The 15,412-nt window shown below is 35.2% G+C and overlaps 1 protein-coding gene and 1 long non-coding RNA gene across 2 annotated transcripts in view; one reads left to right on the forward strand and one right to left on the reverse strand.

The window, feature by feature from the left end:
* LOC113636761 overlaps nucleotides 1-15,412 on the reverse strand; it is a 20,923-nt gene continuing 5,511 nt past the window's right edge. Inside the window, exon 3 of the long non-coding RNA XR_003439160.2 lies at nucleotides 1-828. This is a non-coding gene — a long non-coding RNA (uncharacterized LOC113636761). The remainder of the gene's footprint in view (nucleotides 829-15,412) is intronic.
* The window catches only part of slc12a4 (solute carrier family 12 member 4), a 21,922-nt gene continuing 17,297 nt past the window's right edge, over nucleotides 10,788-15,412 (forward strand). The window contains exon 1 of the mRNA XM_027137057.2: nucleotides 10,788-11,043. Within this exon, the coding sequence (XP_026992858.1) occupies nucleotides 10,905-11,043 (139 nt within the window). The 5' untranslated portion in view covers nucleotides 10,788-10,904. The remainder of the gene's footprint in view (nucleotides 11,044-15,412) is intronic.

The raw sequence follows: 15,412 nt of genomic DNA on the forward strand, positions 1-15,412 counted from the left end.
AGGCGGAGGTGGGAATTGAACCCCCAACCCTGGAGGTGTGAGGCAAACATGCTAACCACTAAGCCACAGTGCCCCCCAGATTAAATTCAATTAAATTTAATTAATCCTTAGTAATCAGTCTCTGACATGTAATCTGAGCTTTGAAGTAAGATCAAGATCATTTGTTGTAAGTGTACAATGGTTAGATCCTCACTAAGAGACCTCATCCAAAAACACATACACTCATATTACAAATATATATCAGTGAGTAAAATATGTAAACAGGTTCAATGAAATATAAAAAAAAAATGTGGGTAATAGAAAATCTTTTTAAAGCAAGCAATAATGGTCTGTAGTTAGAATTCTGATTTTTATTTTTGTGTTTTATTTTTATAGGGCATTTTATTAATTTATTTACATCTGCATTTTTGTTAGCTTGAATGTTGATGTTAATAATGTAACAACTTAGAGTATGAAATACTCATGAAATAAATATAAGGTGCCCATTTTATGAGATGTTAAAATCAGACTTTTGCATTTTATGAGAAAATACAGTAAGCACACAATGGTGCTTGTTAGGTTTTAGTTGCTGTTCTGACAGTTAGATACTTTACCACTCTGAGGCATTTTCACTCATTAAACAACTGAAAAAAAAAGAACAAAAAAGCTACATACTGCACACGTTAACATTTTTGCTTTGTTTTAGTGTAAAGATGCAAATGTGACACAATATAATGATAACGAGACACTGATCAGCACAGAGAAATACCATGGTGTATTCTGTTCTCCTCCCATTCAGTTTGAGATTCTCCAACCTTATATCCAGTGTACCAGGGATCCACCACAACCCTGATAAAGATAAAGCAATTAATGATGTTGAATGAAACGGTGAGCTTTAAACAAAATACACTTATCAAAACAGAGCTAAGAGTATTAACTGAAGATGAACACTGATTTGATTTGCCAAATGAAGCCTGAAAGGAAGAAAGTAAGTTTAGAAAGTTTAATTGGATGTTCAGTGTACGAAGTACACTCACCCACCCATGGCTTGAGTAAGTCCTGGAAAACAACATGTACTGATTTTTCTACCGGGTCTTGGTTATTCCGGACTTGTGCCTGTTTCCTGTGCAGATGTTTTGTGTTTGCACTTTTATGTCTTGTTTTGTCTTCTCTGAGGGTGTTTTGATGTGTCTCAGGGTTCACAGAGAAGCCAGTGCAATTGTGGCATTCATATAAATCTGAAAGTATCAAAATGTCTTCTACGGACACCTCTGTCCGAGGTTTAAATGGAGGTAGATCGAAGGTGGTTATTGAGTACTGTCAGAAAAACAGCTTGAACTCTGTGTGACCAATACTTTTTTTCTTGATGCTATCTACTTTTGCCGCTAGAGCTGATGTGTGCCATCTCATAAAAGAAAGCATGTTGGAGTTATAGATAAGCAGATGGTTGTTAGGTCATGAGTGTTGAAATAGCTCTTTATGCGTTTCTCTAAGTGCTCTCCAACATCAACAAATTCCATCCCATCACTGATGAACTCACAGCATGTTGCCAAGTTTCCTGTGTTATTTTCATGATGTTCTTGAAATGTATGAAAAAAAAAAAAAAAACTGATATACAGTATGGCTGTTTTGAGCTAAAACCAAAGGTCAGTCCAGACAGCTCTAACCTAGCCACAGATTCCAGCTCCTGAGATCCTCAGATGTTCCTAAGAAGTTAACTGTTAGATATAATTTCAGAGGGATAATGTCACAATTTTAATGTGTCATGTCTGATGAAGCTCTAGTGTAAGTCAACCAAGAGGCATTTCTGTAAGTTATGCAAACCTCCACAACTAGCTAGTCTCAATTTGGAGGAGCATTGGTTCAGTCACAGTTGTAGACCTACGAGACTCCAGATGCAGGCCAGGTCTATCTAAGACCTACATCCTGACTCAGCTTTTCTTTTTTTTAAGGGTAACTGATCACCAAGACACAAACACTCGCATTTCCGTGGTCTGTAAACTGAAACAGAACCTCTTATTATCACTATTTGAAAGAATTGTAGGAGATCTGTTGGTCTCATCTCTTTATCAAACACAGGATGGGAAAATTACATTTAATCAACTTGTTTGTGTACATTAAAGACTATTTAAAGAGAATTTATTTAAATGTGCACACATTGCATTATCAGATGTTCTGGTTGGGATTGCATTTCATTGTGTAATCGTAAAGCAAATGTGGTGGTGACTCCAGTGAGTGTATTTTTCCATTTCCTATGTGTAAAAAGTTCATCAACATCCGTAATTATATGGTCAACATTGAGAACAAACAGAGGTAGCCTGGGATTTAGAGACCCAAGTTGGTGATGACAAATTCAGAGATAATGTGTACTGACGTTGGTAGTGGTGGTGGTGGTGGTGGTGGTGGTGGCAGTGTTGGTGGAGGGAGTCAAGGGTGTTTTATTCATTATTTGTATAGTGCTTTTAACAATTGACAAATCAACTTTACAGAAGCATAGAAACAGAATAAAAAATGTAAAGTTTAAAATTAAGTTACTATTTATCTCTAATGAGCAAGCCTGAGGCAATGGTGGTAAGGAAAGACTCTTTGCGATGTTACGAGGACAAAACATTGAGAGGAACCAGACTCAGTAGGGAAGCCATCCTCATTTGGTTGACACTGGACAGTAAATAATATTAATGTAAATAATGTCCTTTCTCTGTGCTGTTTGGGCCATAGCAAGCAGAAATACAGCTCCAACAACCAAAAACATCAGTAATAATTATCACAGATTTGCCAACTTAATCTATCTACAAAATCATCAGGGAAATACATCATTGGTTGGGATGTAACATTTGTTCAAAAGAAATGATGTTTAATATTGTTTTTGACTGTTACAATTCATAAGCTCCACTGTAATGTGGTAACATTTTAATGTAGGTTAATAAAGATTTCCTTGGATTCCAAATGACTGAAATCAAAAGAAATATAAACACTGCCTTCACTTCTACCAGTAACATTTGTGAGTGACCAGTGCAGCAGGAACAAATTCAGTTGAATACAATTAAAGCATTTATTTTACAAAATTGTAAAATGAGCTTAACTCAGTTCAGAACACCAAGTGCTACCCTTAAAACAGCAGCTAATGCTATTGTGAGAATAATCCTGTGTAAGTCACAAAGATTAATAATCAATTATAGATGTCCTGTAGTGGAAACACCTGCAAAGAGAGCACTGCTAACATGTAGCTGAATGGAAGAATGATAGTGCTGGTGCGTAAAAGCCTTTAAAAAATCACAACATTCCATAACTGGTTTTAGGTGCTGTATAATCTCTACTGAAAGCCACAGCCCCTGAAGAGTGTGGAAATAAAAGTCAAATATGTTGTTTCAGTTCTCACTGTTATAAATGCTTTTAAATGCTGAGCTGTGGTTTTTAGTTGGAAAATATTTAGACTTGATTATGGGGACTGAAAAATCAGAGGTCTAGTCCTGTCTGTAATGGATATATTTTGACTAATCTGGCGGTTTAAAAAACATCAGAGACATTTTTGTCAAAGGTTTGGATAAATGTAATGGCAATAACTGCCACCGGATGCATAAAGTAAATGGGGAGGTGGCTCAATTTGTGAATGTTCATAGAGTCAAAGTGCAGTAGTGAAGGCGAGATTTTCCCTAAGACTACTCAGCAAGGTCAAATCATTCTTGTCCCAAGCTGACCTTGAAAAAGCTATATATGCCTTCATCAGCTCAAGGATTGACTACTGTAATGCTCTCTACACTGGACTTAATCAATTACTTCTCAATTGGCTCCAAATGGTACAAAACGCGGCAGCATGTCTTCTCTCTAACACCACCAAACGCTCACACATCACCCCTGTGCACCACTCGCTTCACTGGCTTCCGGTGCGGTTTAGGGTGGAGTATAAGGTCCTTCTTTTTGTGTTCAAGGCCATCAATGGTCTGGCCCCAACCTACCTCCGCTCATCTGGACATACCTCTCTGGTCACTCCCAAATACAAATATAAGACGTTTGGAGGCCGGTCATTTGCCATCCAGGGACCAAAGCTGTGGAACACACAAACACACACACCACACAAACACACCACACACAAACACACACCACACACAAACACACACACAAAAAAAAACCACACACACAAAAAAACAAAAAACAAACAAACCAAACAAAAAAAACCCAACAAAAAAAACAACACCAAAAACAAATAATAAACAAACAAAAAAAAAAAAACACAAACACAAAAAAAAACAAACACAAAAAACACACACACAAAAACACCAAACACAAACAAAAACAAGACACACAAACAAACACAACACAAAACAAACAAAAAACAACAAACAAACACAAACAACCAACACACAAAAACAACACACACACACACACACACACACACACACACACACACACACACACACACACACACCACACACACACCAAACACACACCACACACAAACACACCACGCACACACCACACACAAACACACACACCACACACAAACACACACAGTTCCACACACTTACGATCCTTACGTCCTGAGTGTTTTTAAATCGCAGTTGAAAACTCATTTATTCACACAAGCTTTTAACACATAGCCCCTGTTTCAACTGCTATTTTATGCTATTTTATGTTCATTGTGTTCTTATATTTTTATTGTCTAAAAAAAAATAAAGTTTATGCTAAATACATAAGATCTGTAGTTACAGAGTTTTTAGTAATTTTCTGATTCATATTACTATATTTGGATTTTGAAATCCAAAAACCATTTTTGGCTTTACAGCAACTGGTATAAGTTTAGTTGACCTTTATTATACACAGTTATGAGCTACATATTGATTACAAAATGCTATCTCTCAGTAAATTTGATTTTGTCCTACATCAAATTAATTGTACGTGATCCTGCTACACTCTGTAACTAACAAAAATCCAATCATTCGCTACAAAAACTTTTTTTTTTTCCGCATTTAATTGGTTGAAAAATTCTCTCTGAAATATGAGCATCAGTGTTTTTAATTAATTTTAAATAAGTAAGTAATAAAACTATGACATTGGACTAATGTGAAAGATACAGTCTATCAGTGTGGATTATTTCTTTATAGGTCAAACTTTCAAATCTTTAGGAAAGGTATAATATAGAGAATAATGCTGCATTATTTACATGTGGTATTGTCTGCAGATTCATTTTTGAACATATTTCCTATTTTTTAAACCATTTTATTTTACTGTGTGAAAATTGCATGTGTATTTAATCAGGATAGATAGTGACATCAGAGTGTGTCTTTAAACCAGCTTTTGTAATTCATTCATCATTAATAGCTTTATCCTGATCAGGGCAGATGGTAATTCCAGTCTTCTTGAATATTGAGCACAGTTCAAAAATATCCCTTGTCATTCACACAATTAGGGAAAGGTCCAGTTGTGGACCATTACAGGGCATCAAAATTAAATTACCCTACATTGCAATGAAGTTTTAACTGTCTGGAAAAAGTGCTACAGAATGTATAACAAAGTATACAAAGCATAAAATGTTTTGCCTGCCTTACACATATACAGTATAATGAATTACCTAAGTATTTTATCAGTAGAACCAGTTTATTTATTTAAACAATTCTTAGATTAAAGCAAAGTAAAGGTATTTTAATTAAGAGGTTCTTCTTAACACTGTCACTAAAATATTCATTTTAGAAAACCACTAAGCCTCTTCTTTATGGTTCTGTCTTGATACGGGACCACTATTGTTTCTGCTCTACATCCAGTAATCGGATTGATCCGAGCTTCTCTGGATTCTTGTAGACTGAGTCAAAAACCTGACTGGCTGAAAAGGGATCAAGCAGTTCGGCTGAGCCTTTTCTTTTTGAACCTTTTTCAAGTTAGAATTAAAATTAGAAGCACTTTAAATTCTACAAAATCAGATAGACTTTGTAAAGTTGATACAGTTTCAGATGTGATTCAGTTTCAACTGTGTTTGAATTCCGATAATAGAAAAATAACTAAATCTTGTTAAATTGCTTCAACAATGGCCTTGTAGCTTAGTACACACACTAACTCCTTACAAACACTTTGCACACAATGACTGACTTCAGCTTTGGAAGTCACTCCTCAATAATATGTATAGGACAGAGGAAGTTCATCAAACGTTGTTGATCTTGGTATTTTATACTTTGTGATGATCAGACTATAACTTTATTGTGGTTGAGATAAATGCAAGGGAATCAATCTTCAGTTCTGTTTTGTGAATTATATATTAATAGAAAATGTTGAATGTTTTCCCAGGAATGATCAGGATGTTCAGGCAATATGGCCATGTTGATAGATGCAAACAGATTGTTTGTTATCTGGTAATCTGATAATTACGGCGATGTGATGCATAGATGTTGCTCATAATCCTTACAGTCTACCACTGGTGAAGAAAACACATTTTTGGCCAAACTTTGACTTGCCGTTCCTCAAGAAACAAGAAATGCCTGCATCAAGCATTTTCTCTTCACTAATACCTAGAGGAATGTCCATTGGACCTTTCCCTAATAGTGTGAATGACAGAATTTTTCTAATAAAGACTGAAAACTTCACTAAGCTTCCCTGAGATATTTGTACTAGCATGAGGAATTTTAACATAGCCTGCAGAACACTTCTACAGTAGAGTCACTATGGATACACTATGAAAATGGATTAAAATATGTAAATACAAGTTACACTTGTACACAAGTTATACAAAATACATCCCATAAAACCTGGCTTGATTTTCATTGTAATTCTGTTAGGCTACAAACACTAAGACCTAGGCAGATACTGCCTCCTTGTGGTATTTTGAAGAACATTCGTTTATAACATTATTATTATTATTATTATTATTATTATTATTATTATTATTATTATTATTATTATTATTATTATTATTATTATTATGTATGATTTTGAAATATGATATGGCTCCAAAGTTTAGCACAAATATTATTGTGCATTTAAAATGACAATAATATTATAATACCTGAAATATTTTGAGTACCCTTGCTATATCATGTACTACCAATAAAGCAAGACAGAGGAATCCATGCTGTTCAGTATAATGTTTTGAACCATTTTTTAGTGAAATGTCATTCAAAGACAATGATATCATATCACTATAAAAAATTTTACGTAGTTATTTTATGACTCTATATTATATTTGGGTGTCATATTAAAGTATATTAAATATGAATTAAGTCTATTAAGAGTGTATTAGGAAAGTTAGTAACTACTTTTAGTAACATTCACAGTGTACCCACATTTAATAATGCATTTGATGTGAGACATTTGGAAATATAATAAAGTGTCATTTCGCTTCCGTATAAACCTGCAGTACTCATCCTTGGAATTCTGCACATTTCACGCATTTATATAATTCAGCAGAAGTTGGAGTGGGGGCATGTTTGCCTCACACCTTCAAGATTGTGGGCTTGATTTCCTCCTCTGCCCTTTTTTGAGTGGGGGTTTCCTTCAGGCTCTCTTGTTTCTTACTCCAGTACAAATATATGTGTTGTAGGCTGACTGACATCTCTAAATCATCTATACTGTGTGAATGTGTGTGTGCAGTTGTGACCTGCAATGGGTTGATACCCTGTACAGAGTGTCCACCACCTTGTACCTTGTCTGCTTAATGCCATAAACGTTGTACCCCAAGCCCCCCGGGACTGACTAAAGCTTTTCATTGACCCTGTGTAGGATAAGCAATAAAGAAAGTGGATGGATGGATTGATGGATAAATGGATGGATGGATGGATGGAAGTTTACAGTTTAAAAAAATAATTCAATAAAAGTAAATAAACAATGACTCGAGTTCATATTGTAGGCTTCACTCAGTTGTCCTCCACCCTGAGAGTCAATGTCACACGGCAGCTCTAAATATTCATGACCTACAAATCCATGGAGAAGAAAAAGACTCACCACTTCACCACTTCCTGTGATACAGCAAAAGAGCTGACCTCAAAGACCCATTCATCTGTTCATGAAACATGCTCTATATAAACATGCTCTCTCCCTCTCTCTTTCTCTCTCTCTCTCTCTCTCTCTCTCTCTCTCTCTCTCTCTCTCTCTCTCTCTCTCTCTCTCTGTCTCTCTCTCTCTCTCTTTCTCTCTCACACACACACACAAACCCTATCCCACAATCAATTTGCAAAACGCAGTCATGAACACTGTCAGACAGTGAAAACTTATGTGCTAATATTTGAGACTCCTTATATACTGAGAATACTGAGACTAACCCTAACCCAGTATGTTAAATAAATATTAATTGCAGAACGTCTCTGTTTTTACAACTCTGTTGTACACACACACACACACACACACACACACACACACACACACACACACACACACACACACACACACACACACACACACACACTCACAGCAGTGGCTTTGAAATGATTCAAGAGTAAACTCTTTGCTTTGCCTCACAAATCTGATTTTAGTTTAGTTTTGTCTTTTCTTTGTTTGACTTACTTTGTTTGCTTAATTTGGTTTTAACCAAAGCTTTCAAATGCAAAATGCTACTTTTATACAAAATACAAGAGACTATTTTTTTTTTAATATTAACATTTAACACTAAAAGATCGTCTTCTCAGATTTGATCTGTTAGTTTTTAGAAATTCTGGAAATATACCCATTGTATGCACACAAACACCTTGTTTACTCTATGGTAATCTGATAATTACTGTGGCATTGCACTTAGACATTGCTCATAATCCTTACAGTCTGTCCCTTTGCCAGAAACCAATTTTTATCTGACAGTAGCAGTCAAAGCCAGAGCAAGCAGACTTAATAATAGGCAATAACAACTACACAGGAATGACTCCTGGATCCAGTTTAGTTGTATGACTTCTACAAAAACAGTAAAGAGTGGTGTTTAGAATGATGATTAGAAGATGAGATGATGCTTCAGTATGTTCTTCTTGTCCAGTGGAAAAGTTACAAAGCTGTTTAGGTAGGAAGAAAAAATACTTTCTGCAAGAACTGGGTAAAGTGTGTTAAAATAGAACAGACTGCAGTAATTACAGACTGCATCTAACATCTACAGTTACTGCAAATGACCTGTTTTTACCAGGCCCTGTAATGACAATTTCTACTTTTGTCTCATTTTTTAAATTAATTTACTACCTCTGTACATTTTGAGAGCATATGTTAATGACAAGACCAAGTTTGTTGTCTACTTTTTTGTTTGTTTTGTTTTTAAATGTACCTAGTTAATATAAAACACGTTTCTTCTTGTGGATTTAATGTAAACGATTAACTTTTTTTGGAATACATCCTTAACCCAAGAGGAGAAAGTTCAAATAGTATGAATAAACTTTCCCATTCAATATAAAACTCTGCAGCTCCCCTTTCACTACTATTATTAATACTACTACTATTACTATCACTATTACTAATTACTGTAAGCTTACATTTCATGGTACAAATAGATAGATAGATAGATAGATAGATAGATAGATAGATAGATAGATAGATAGATAGATAGATAGATAGATAGATAGATAGATAGATAGATAGATAGATAGATAGATAGATAGCACTTATTGTTTGTTTCTGCAATGCATGTCCTGCAAATTACAGGTTTGTAATTTCAAAAGGACTCCACCTGATCCACAGCATTTAAAATATCCCATCATATACCAAACAAAGAAAATCTGCCCCAGAAAAGACAAGTGGTGAAAAAAATTGAAGCTCCTGGATTAGGCACTTAAGTATGATTACAATTTCAGACAAGCAACCAAACAAAACCCACAACAGTAACACTTCAGCTTCATGAGATAATGCATTTGTTAAAAAGTCAGAAGATAATAATATATTAAGGGCATTACATCAGGTGATGATGTATTCATGTATAACAATCTTTAATATCATGAATAAATTGTCTTATTCAGTAAATGACTGTTCAGTGTATAGAGATAGTGTTTGCTATGTGATAATGTGTGAGTTAAATTAATTGAGGTTATGTTAATGTTATACATTCACATTACAACATTATTCAGGAAACCTGACATAAGTGAAAACTATTAAGAGAAACATCCCTTTATAATGTATTAAAATATGACCTATACTAGTAACACGATATGAGAACATTCTTAAAATAAATGATGCCTGGTATTTTTTTTTTTTCAGAAAGGTTTTCAAATTGTATTATTTCAGCAACCTTCATTAGATAAATAGAATTCTCCAATTTCCAAGTTCATAAATTAGCTGGTACTCCATAACAGTGTGTGTTAAATGCCAAGGCATGCTTCTCTAAAATTATTCTTTTTGCTCTCATTTTGCATCATTAAACCTTTTATGTAAAAAAAAGTCAAAACCTTTCCATCACCATTTTCAACTAAGTGTAAATTTTAGCAGTTTCACAGCAGGCTTCATTTGCATTTGAACAATGATATGAATGGCTGGTGCCTCTTTTTATAGTATTTAAACCCTGAGGTTGCTTAAACAATTTGTTTAACATTACTGGATGTAACTTTCAAGTGACAAAGTAATGGCAAGTAAAGGTTAGAGATGACGCTGTCTGCCCTCTTGTCTTTTACATAGCATCTGTGCAGGGGTGAGTTTGGCAATTATGCCACCCTGGCCACGTCATTTGTTCCCAAGAGGTTGCCGGCCCTGAATCATGTTTTGGGAGGCCCCTTTAGAAAGGGGCGAAAAACAGCTATAGCTGAATGGAGACTCTGCAGTATGACGGGGGTAGAGTCGGCTCTATTGAATGTCCTTACAGACAGGGGCAGGGCCTGGGGAGACGAGGGAGGGGATTATGGTAATGGAGTGCACTGGGAGGAAGTGAGCAAAGAGCAGAGGAATGCACTTGGAAGTTTTGAGCTTCAGCTGTGAGCTGAGAGCCCGGCGTTATCTTACTCTTAAGACAAGACAGGCCTAGATAAAGCTACTGGGCAAACGAAAACATGCCCCATTTTACTGTGGTACCAGTGGACAATAACTCACTCTCCAACTATGACAGTCTGGAGGGAATTAACTGTGTGGATTACAGAGACACGGGGCAAGATGGGTATTCTGGTCATGGAGACACAGTCAGCTCAGATGGTGAGTTTCAAACACAACTACTTCTGCAATTCATTTTTATATGACTCTTATGTTGTGTCTATTCTCCAAACTGCTATTAAGTACTTTTTTCTGACAACTGGGAGTATCCGTGTAGGTTTACCGCAATTTTCCAGTCATGGAAAAGAAGGGATTTTTTTTGACAGCTAACTTTTCCAACTCTTATAAACTTGCCTGTTGAAAGAAAGAGTGATATTTTACAACAGGAGATATTCACATCAATGAATTTCCATACCACACATGACTGTGGTGACAAAGAGAAAACAATTGGCGTGGGGGAGAAGATGAGAGGTGGAAGACAGGGTGAGCAGTGTAGTAGTAATCAGACAGGCCTCAAGTGCTCCCACGCAAAAGATGGAGGTTCCAAAGATTTTCATTTTCCTAATGCTGCCAAACTTGTCTTTCTTTTCTCATGACAGATGTTCAAGTTAGTGTAACACCATCAATCTGCAGCATTCTCTGCCGCTTTCTGCCTGTCTTCTGTTTTTTTTCTGTTTGTTTTTTTTCTTTTGCATGCATAAAGTCAGGGAGGAGTCAGGGAGGAGTCAGTGAAAAAGTGAGAACGAAATAGGGAAAAACATTGCTCTAGAGCATTATTTTTAGTTCCAGGTCAAAAAGGCTGGGATTGAGTTCAGCATGTTTGTATGCATTCAGCATGTTTGAAATGAACCTGCAGGAAAGGGAAAGCTATTTAAATCTGAGCAGAACATTGTAGTCTGGTTAAAGGATTCTGGTTAAAAGAAATTCCATTGGTGTTAGATTTAATTTTAAAATCATCCTGATTTCATAAGGGATTTATGCAAATCCAAATAAAGGATGATGTAATTGTATTTATGTGATTTAAGACTAATGTGGCTCTAGATTACTGAGCAGAAATTTGATGTTCAAGCCCCACTACTGCAAAACTGCCAATGTTTGGCTCTTAAAGGTAAGGTCTCCGATTCTTTAGAAATGCTTCAGAAAATTGACTCGGCCCAAAAACTAAGCAAAAAATCAAAACAAACGTGTAGCCAATGAGCAGAAAGGGGCAGGTCTTGTCAATATGGGTGGAGAGAGTGCTTGTTTTGATTTTTGTTTTGTTTGGCGGCGTAACGCAGTTTTCAGAAGCATTTCTCAAATATCGGAGACCCTACCTTTAAGCAAGGCCCTGTATCATGGCTGACCCTGTGCTCTGACCCCAAGCTGGGATATGCAAAAAAAATTATTTTACTGTGTTGCAAGGTATGTTAGACAAATGAAGGATTTATCTTTTACTACAGGGCGGCGCTTACATTTTCCAGAAAATATTGCAAAATCTTTGCAACACAACTGTTTTGAAACAGAGAACTAATTTTCAGTGCTGTTTTTTTTTTTTATTTAAATCAAAGATGTGATAGTCTATACAAAATCTATACATTATACACACACCCGGTATCATTTGGACTGACGAACATTTAATCTACAATCAGTCCATCATTCAGTTTAATAGTTAGTATGTGTTTTTTTTTTTTTTTTTTTTTTTTTTTGTGGGATGCAATGAAGCTGCAGGAATGGGTGGAAATTACGGTGGGCACAGTGATGACTTTGTTCCTGTGTGAGCTGAGTGGCCGGCAGTAAACAGTGCACACATTGTGTACTATTAAAACTGGAACACCAACAGCAGCAGCACAGGAGCATTTATACTTTGCATAGTAACAACTACATACTTGTATCCAATCACAGAAAGTTTATGTCTATATGTTTATGTACTGATAGGATGTCAATATATTTTTTCTCAGAGCAAGACCTGTCATGGTTACAAAATGATCAGATTGGTTCCATTACAAAATTTGCATGGTAATTTCAAAAGAAACGTCCTTGCCATTAATGCAACAAACTTTATATTTTTCTATCTAGCTTCTTTAATCTATTGCATATGTCAGAAGAAATAAACACATACCAGGAGAGAAAGAAGTGAAATAAATGAAAGACAAGTATTTTTTTGTCAGACAGCTGATTCCCTAAAGTAACAAGCTTCTCATAGAAATTAAATTAAAAATGAAAATTGCTTCAGGTTATAATTAATGTTGAAGAATTTCTCTAAGGAGTGTGTTTATATTCGATTGATTGAGATTTGGGAAATTTGGAGGCTAAGTCAACACCTTAAACTCTTGTTAATGGTTTCAGGAACACAGCAATTTTTGCAGTGTAGAAGTGAGCATTACTGTGCTGAAAGGGGCCACTGCCATTAGGGAATATTGTTGCCATAAAGGTATGTCTCAGTCTGCAACAGAGTTTAGGTAGGTAGTACATATCAAAGCAACATGCACATAAATGCTAAGGCCCAAAGTTTCTCAGCAAAACATATACCAGGTCACACTGCCTTTGATGGCTTGCCTTTTTCCCATAGTGCATCCTTGTGCCATCTCTTCTCATCAAAGTGATGCATTTTTCTTGTTTCCAAAACATCAACTTCAAGAATTAACCACTCATTTGCTGCCTAATATATCCCACCCTTTTACAGGTGCAATTCAATTCAATTCAAGTTTATTTGTTTAGCGCCTTTTACAATTGACATTGTCTCAAAGCAGGTTTACAGAACATAAACATAGAACAAAAGGTTAATATTCTAATGTGAAAATCAATGTTATACACTACAACCTCTCACTGGTTTTAATGCTATGGATGATTGCTGATACTAGGCTAACTTATTTCATACTATAAGTGGATAAAAAGTTTAAAACTTTCATTCTTGAAAAATCTAATGTTTGGCAAATTGCTTTGGTGTCAAAGGAATAAATGTGTCATTGTAAAATAACTACATGGTAACTGAAAGAGTTGTTGTTGTTTTTTTGTTTGTTTGTTTTTGTTTTTTTTAATAATAGCATGTTTCCAAGTGTCATATTCATGTAACAACTCTCAATATAAAATACAAATTATAATAGAAAAAGGAAACCACTCATATGGAAACAACTAACAGGACCATTTTAGTATGTGCATGTCACTGTTTTTTTTTTTTTTTTTTTTTTTTTTAAGATAACCATTCTGCTGAGTAAAATAACCAGGCCATAGTTTCTGCCAGCAGCCAGCCACAGTCTCAACACTAACAGTTCCAGTAGGCCTAACTAGAGAAGCAGGATGTTGCTTTAGACCAAGTGGGATGTGACTTCTCTCTCTCTCTCTCTCTCTCTCTCTCTCTCTCTCTCTCTCTCTCTCTCTCTCTCTCTCTCTCTCTCTCTCTCTCTCTCTCATTTTCTACCGCTTTTTATCCGAACTACCTCGGGTCATGGGGAGCCTGTGCCTATCTCAGGCGTCATCGGGCATCAAGGCAGGATACACCCTGGACGGAGTGCCAACCCATCACAGGGCACATACACACTCTCATTCACTCACAGACTATGTGACTTTTCTAGTAGACAAAAAAACAACTTTTTTTAACTGAGGACTATCTGGCTGTGGTAAAAAGAGAAAAAAAAAAAGATATAATATAATTATTAGCTTTTGCTGAAAGATAGCAGTCTCGCCGCATGGCAGATTAACTTGCTTATATCGTTGTGCACTAAGCCGGACCACTGACTTCAGTTAAGAAGTTGAATAGGGCCAAAATAACATGTTTTAAATCCCTAAAACAACACTGATACAATCTAACAACTCTGTAATCTTTTATTTATTACTGTTGAGTCAAATGAATAAACAACTTGAAATATTAAGTTCATAATTTGGTGTAATAAAAATTACAGGTTTGCTGGCACGTTGGGAATATAAATAATAAAAACAATACAGAGCTGTTTTAAAATTGTAAATTGTTGATTGACCTAAAATATTTTTCTGTAGGCAGTTTCAGATCACTGTAAAATCTTACAACAATTCTGTTAAACATGTAGAAAGAAAGATATGATTCTTCTTGTAATACTATTATCTGCAATGTATAAATTAAGTACAAATAACAGGAATTAAAAAATTGTTTAGAAATAAATCAATAACACATCAATAAAGTAATAGAATTATAATTGTATATGTTATACTATTACATTTAGCTGTAATTGTAATTTTTTAAATATATGTTGTACATATATCTTCCATGTACAGATGGTAATATTATTATAAATGTAATTATAAAGTATAAATATAAATTCTGTGTATTTATTTAACCAGCTAAACTATTAACTATGTTTTAGTAAGTAATGTATATCGACACAGAAGCCCCAAACAAAAAAGACAAAATAATGTTATTCAGTCACAACAATGAGATATTAAGTCAAAATAACATTATATTATTTTTCACAGTTCAGGGATTCCATATTAATAACATGTCCACAATTCTTTAAAAAATTACAAGAGCATGAAATGCATTTTAAAGTAAAACAATAATCACATTTTTCTAAGAAAATCT

The sequence above is a fragment of the Tachysurus fulvidraco genome, chromosome 1 (assembly GCF_022655615.1).
Source record: "Tachysurus fulvidraco isolate hzauxx_2018 chromosome 1, HZAU_PFXX_2.0, whole genome shotgun sequence".
NCBI lineage: Eukaryota > Metazoa > Chordata > Actinopteri > Siluriformes > Bagridae > Tachysurus > Tachysurus fulvidraco.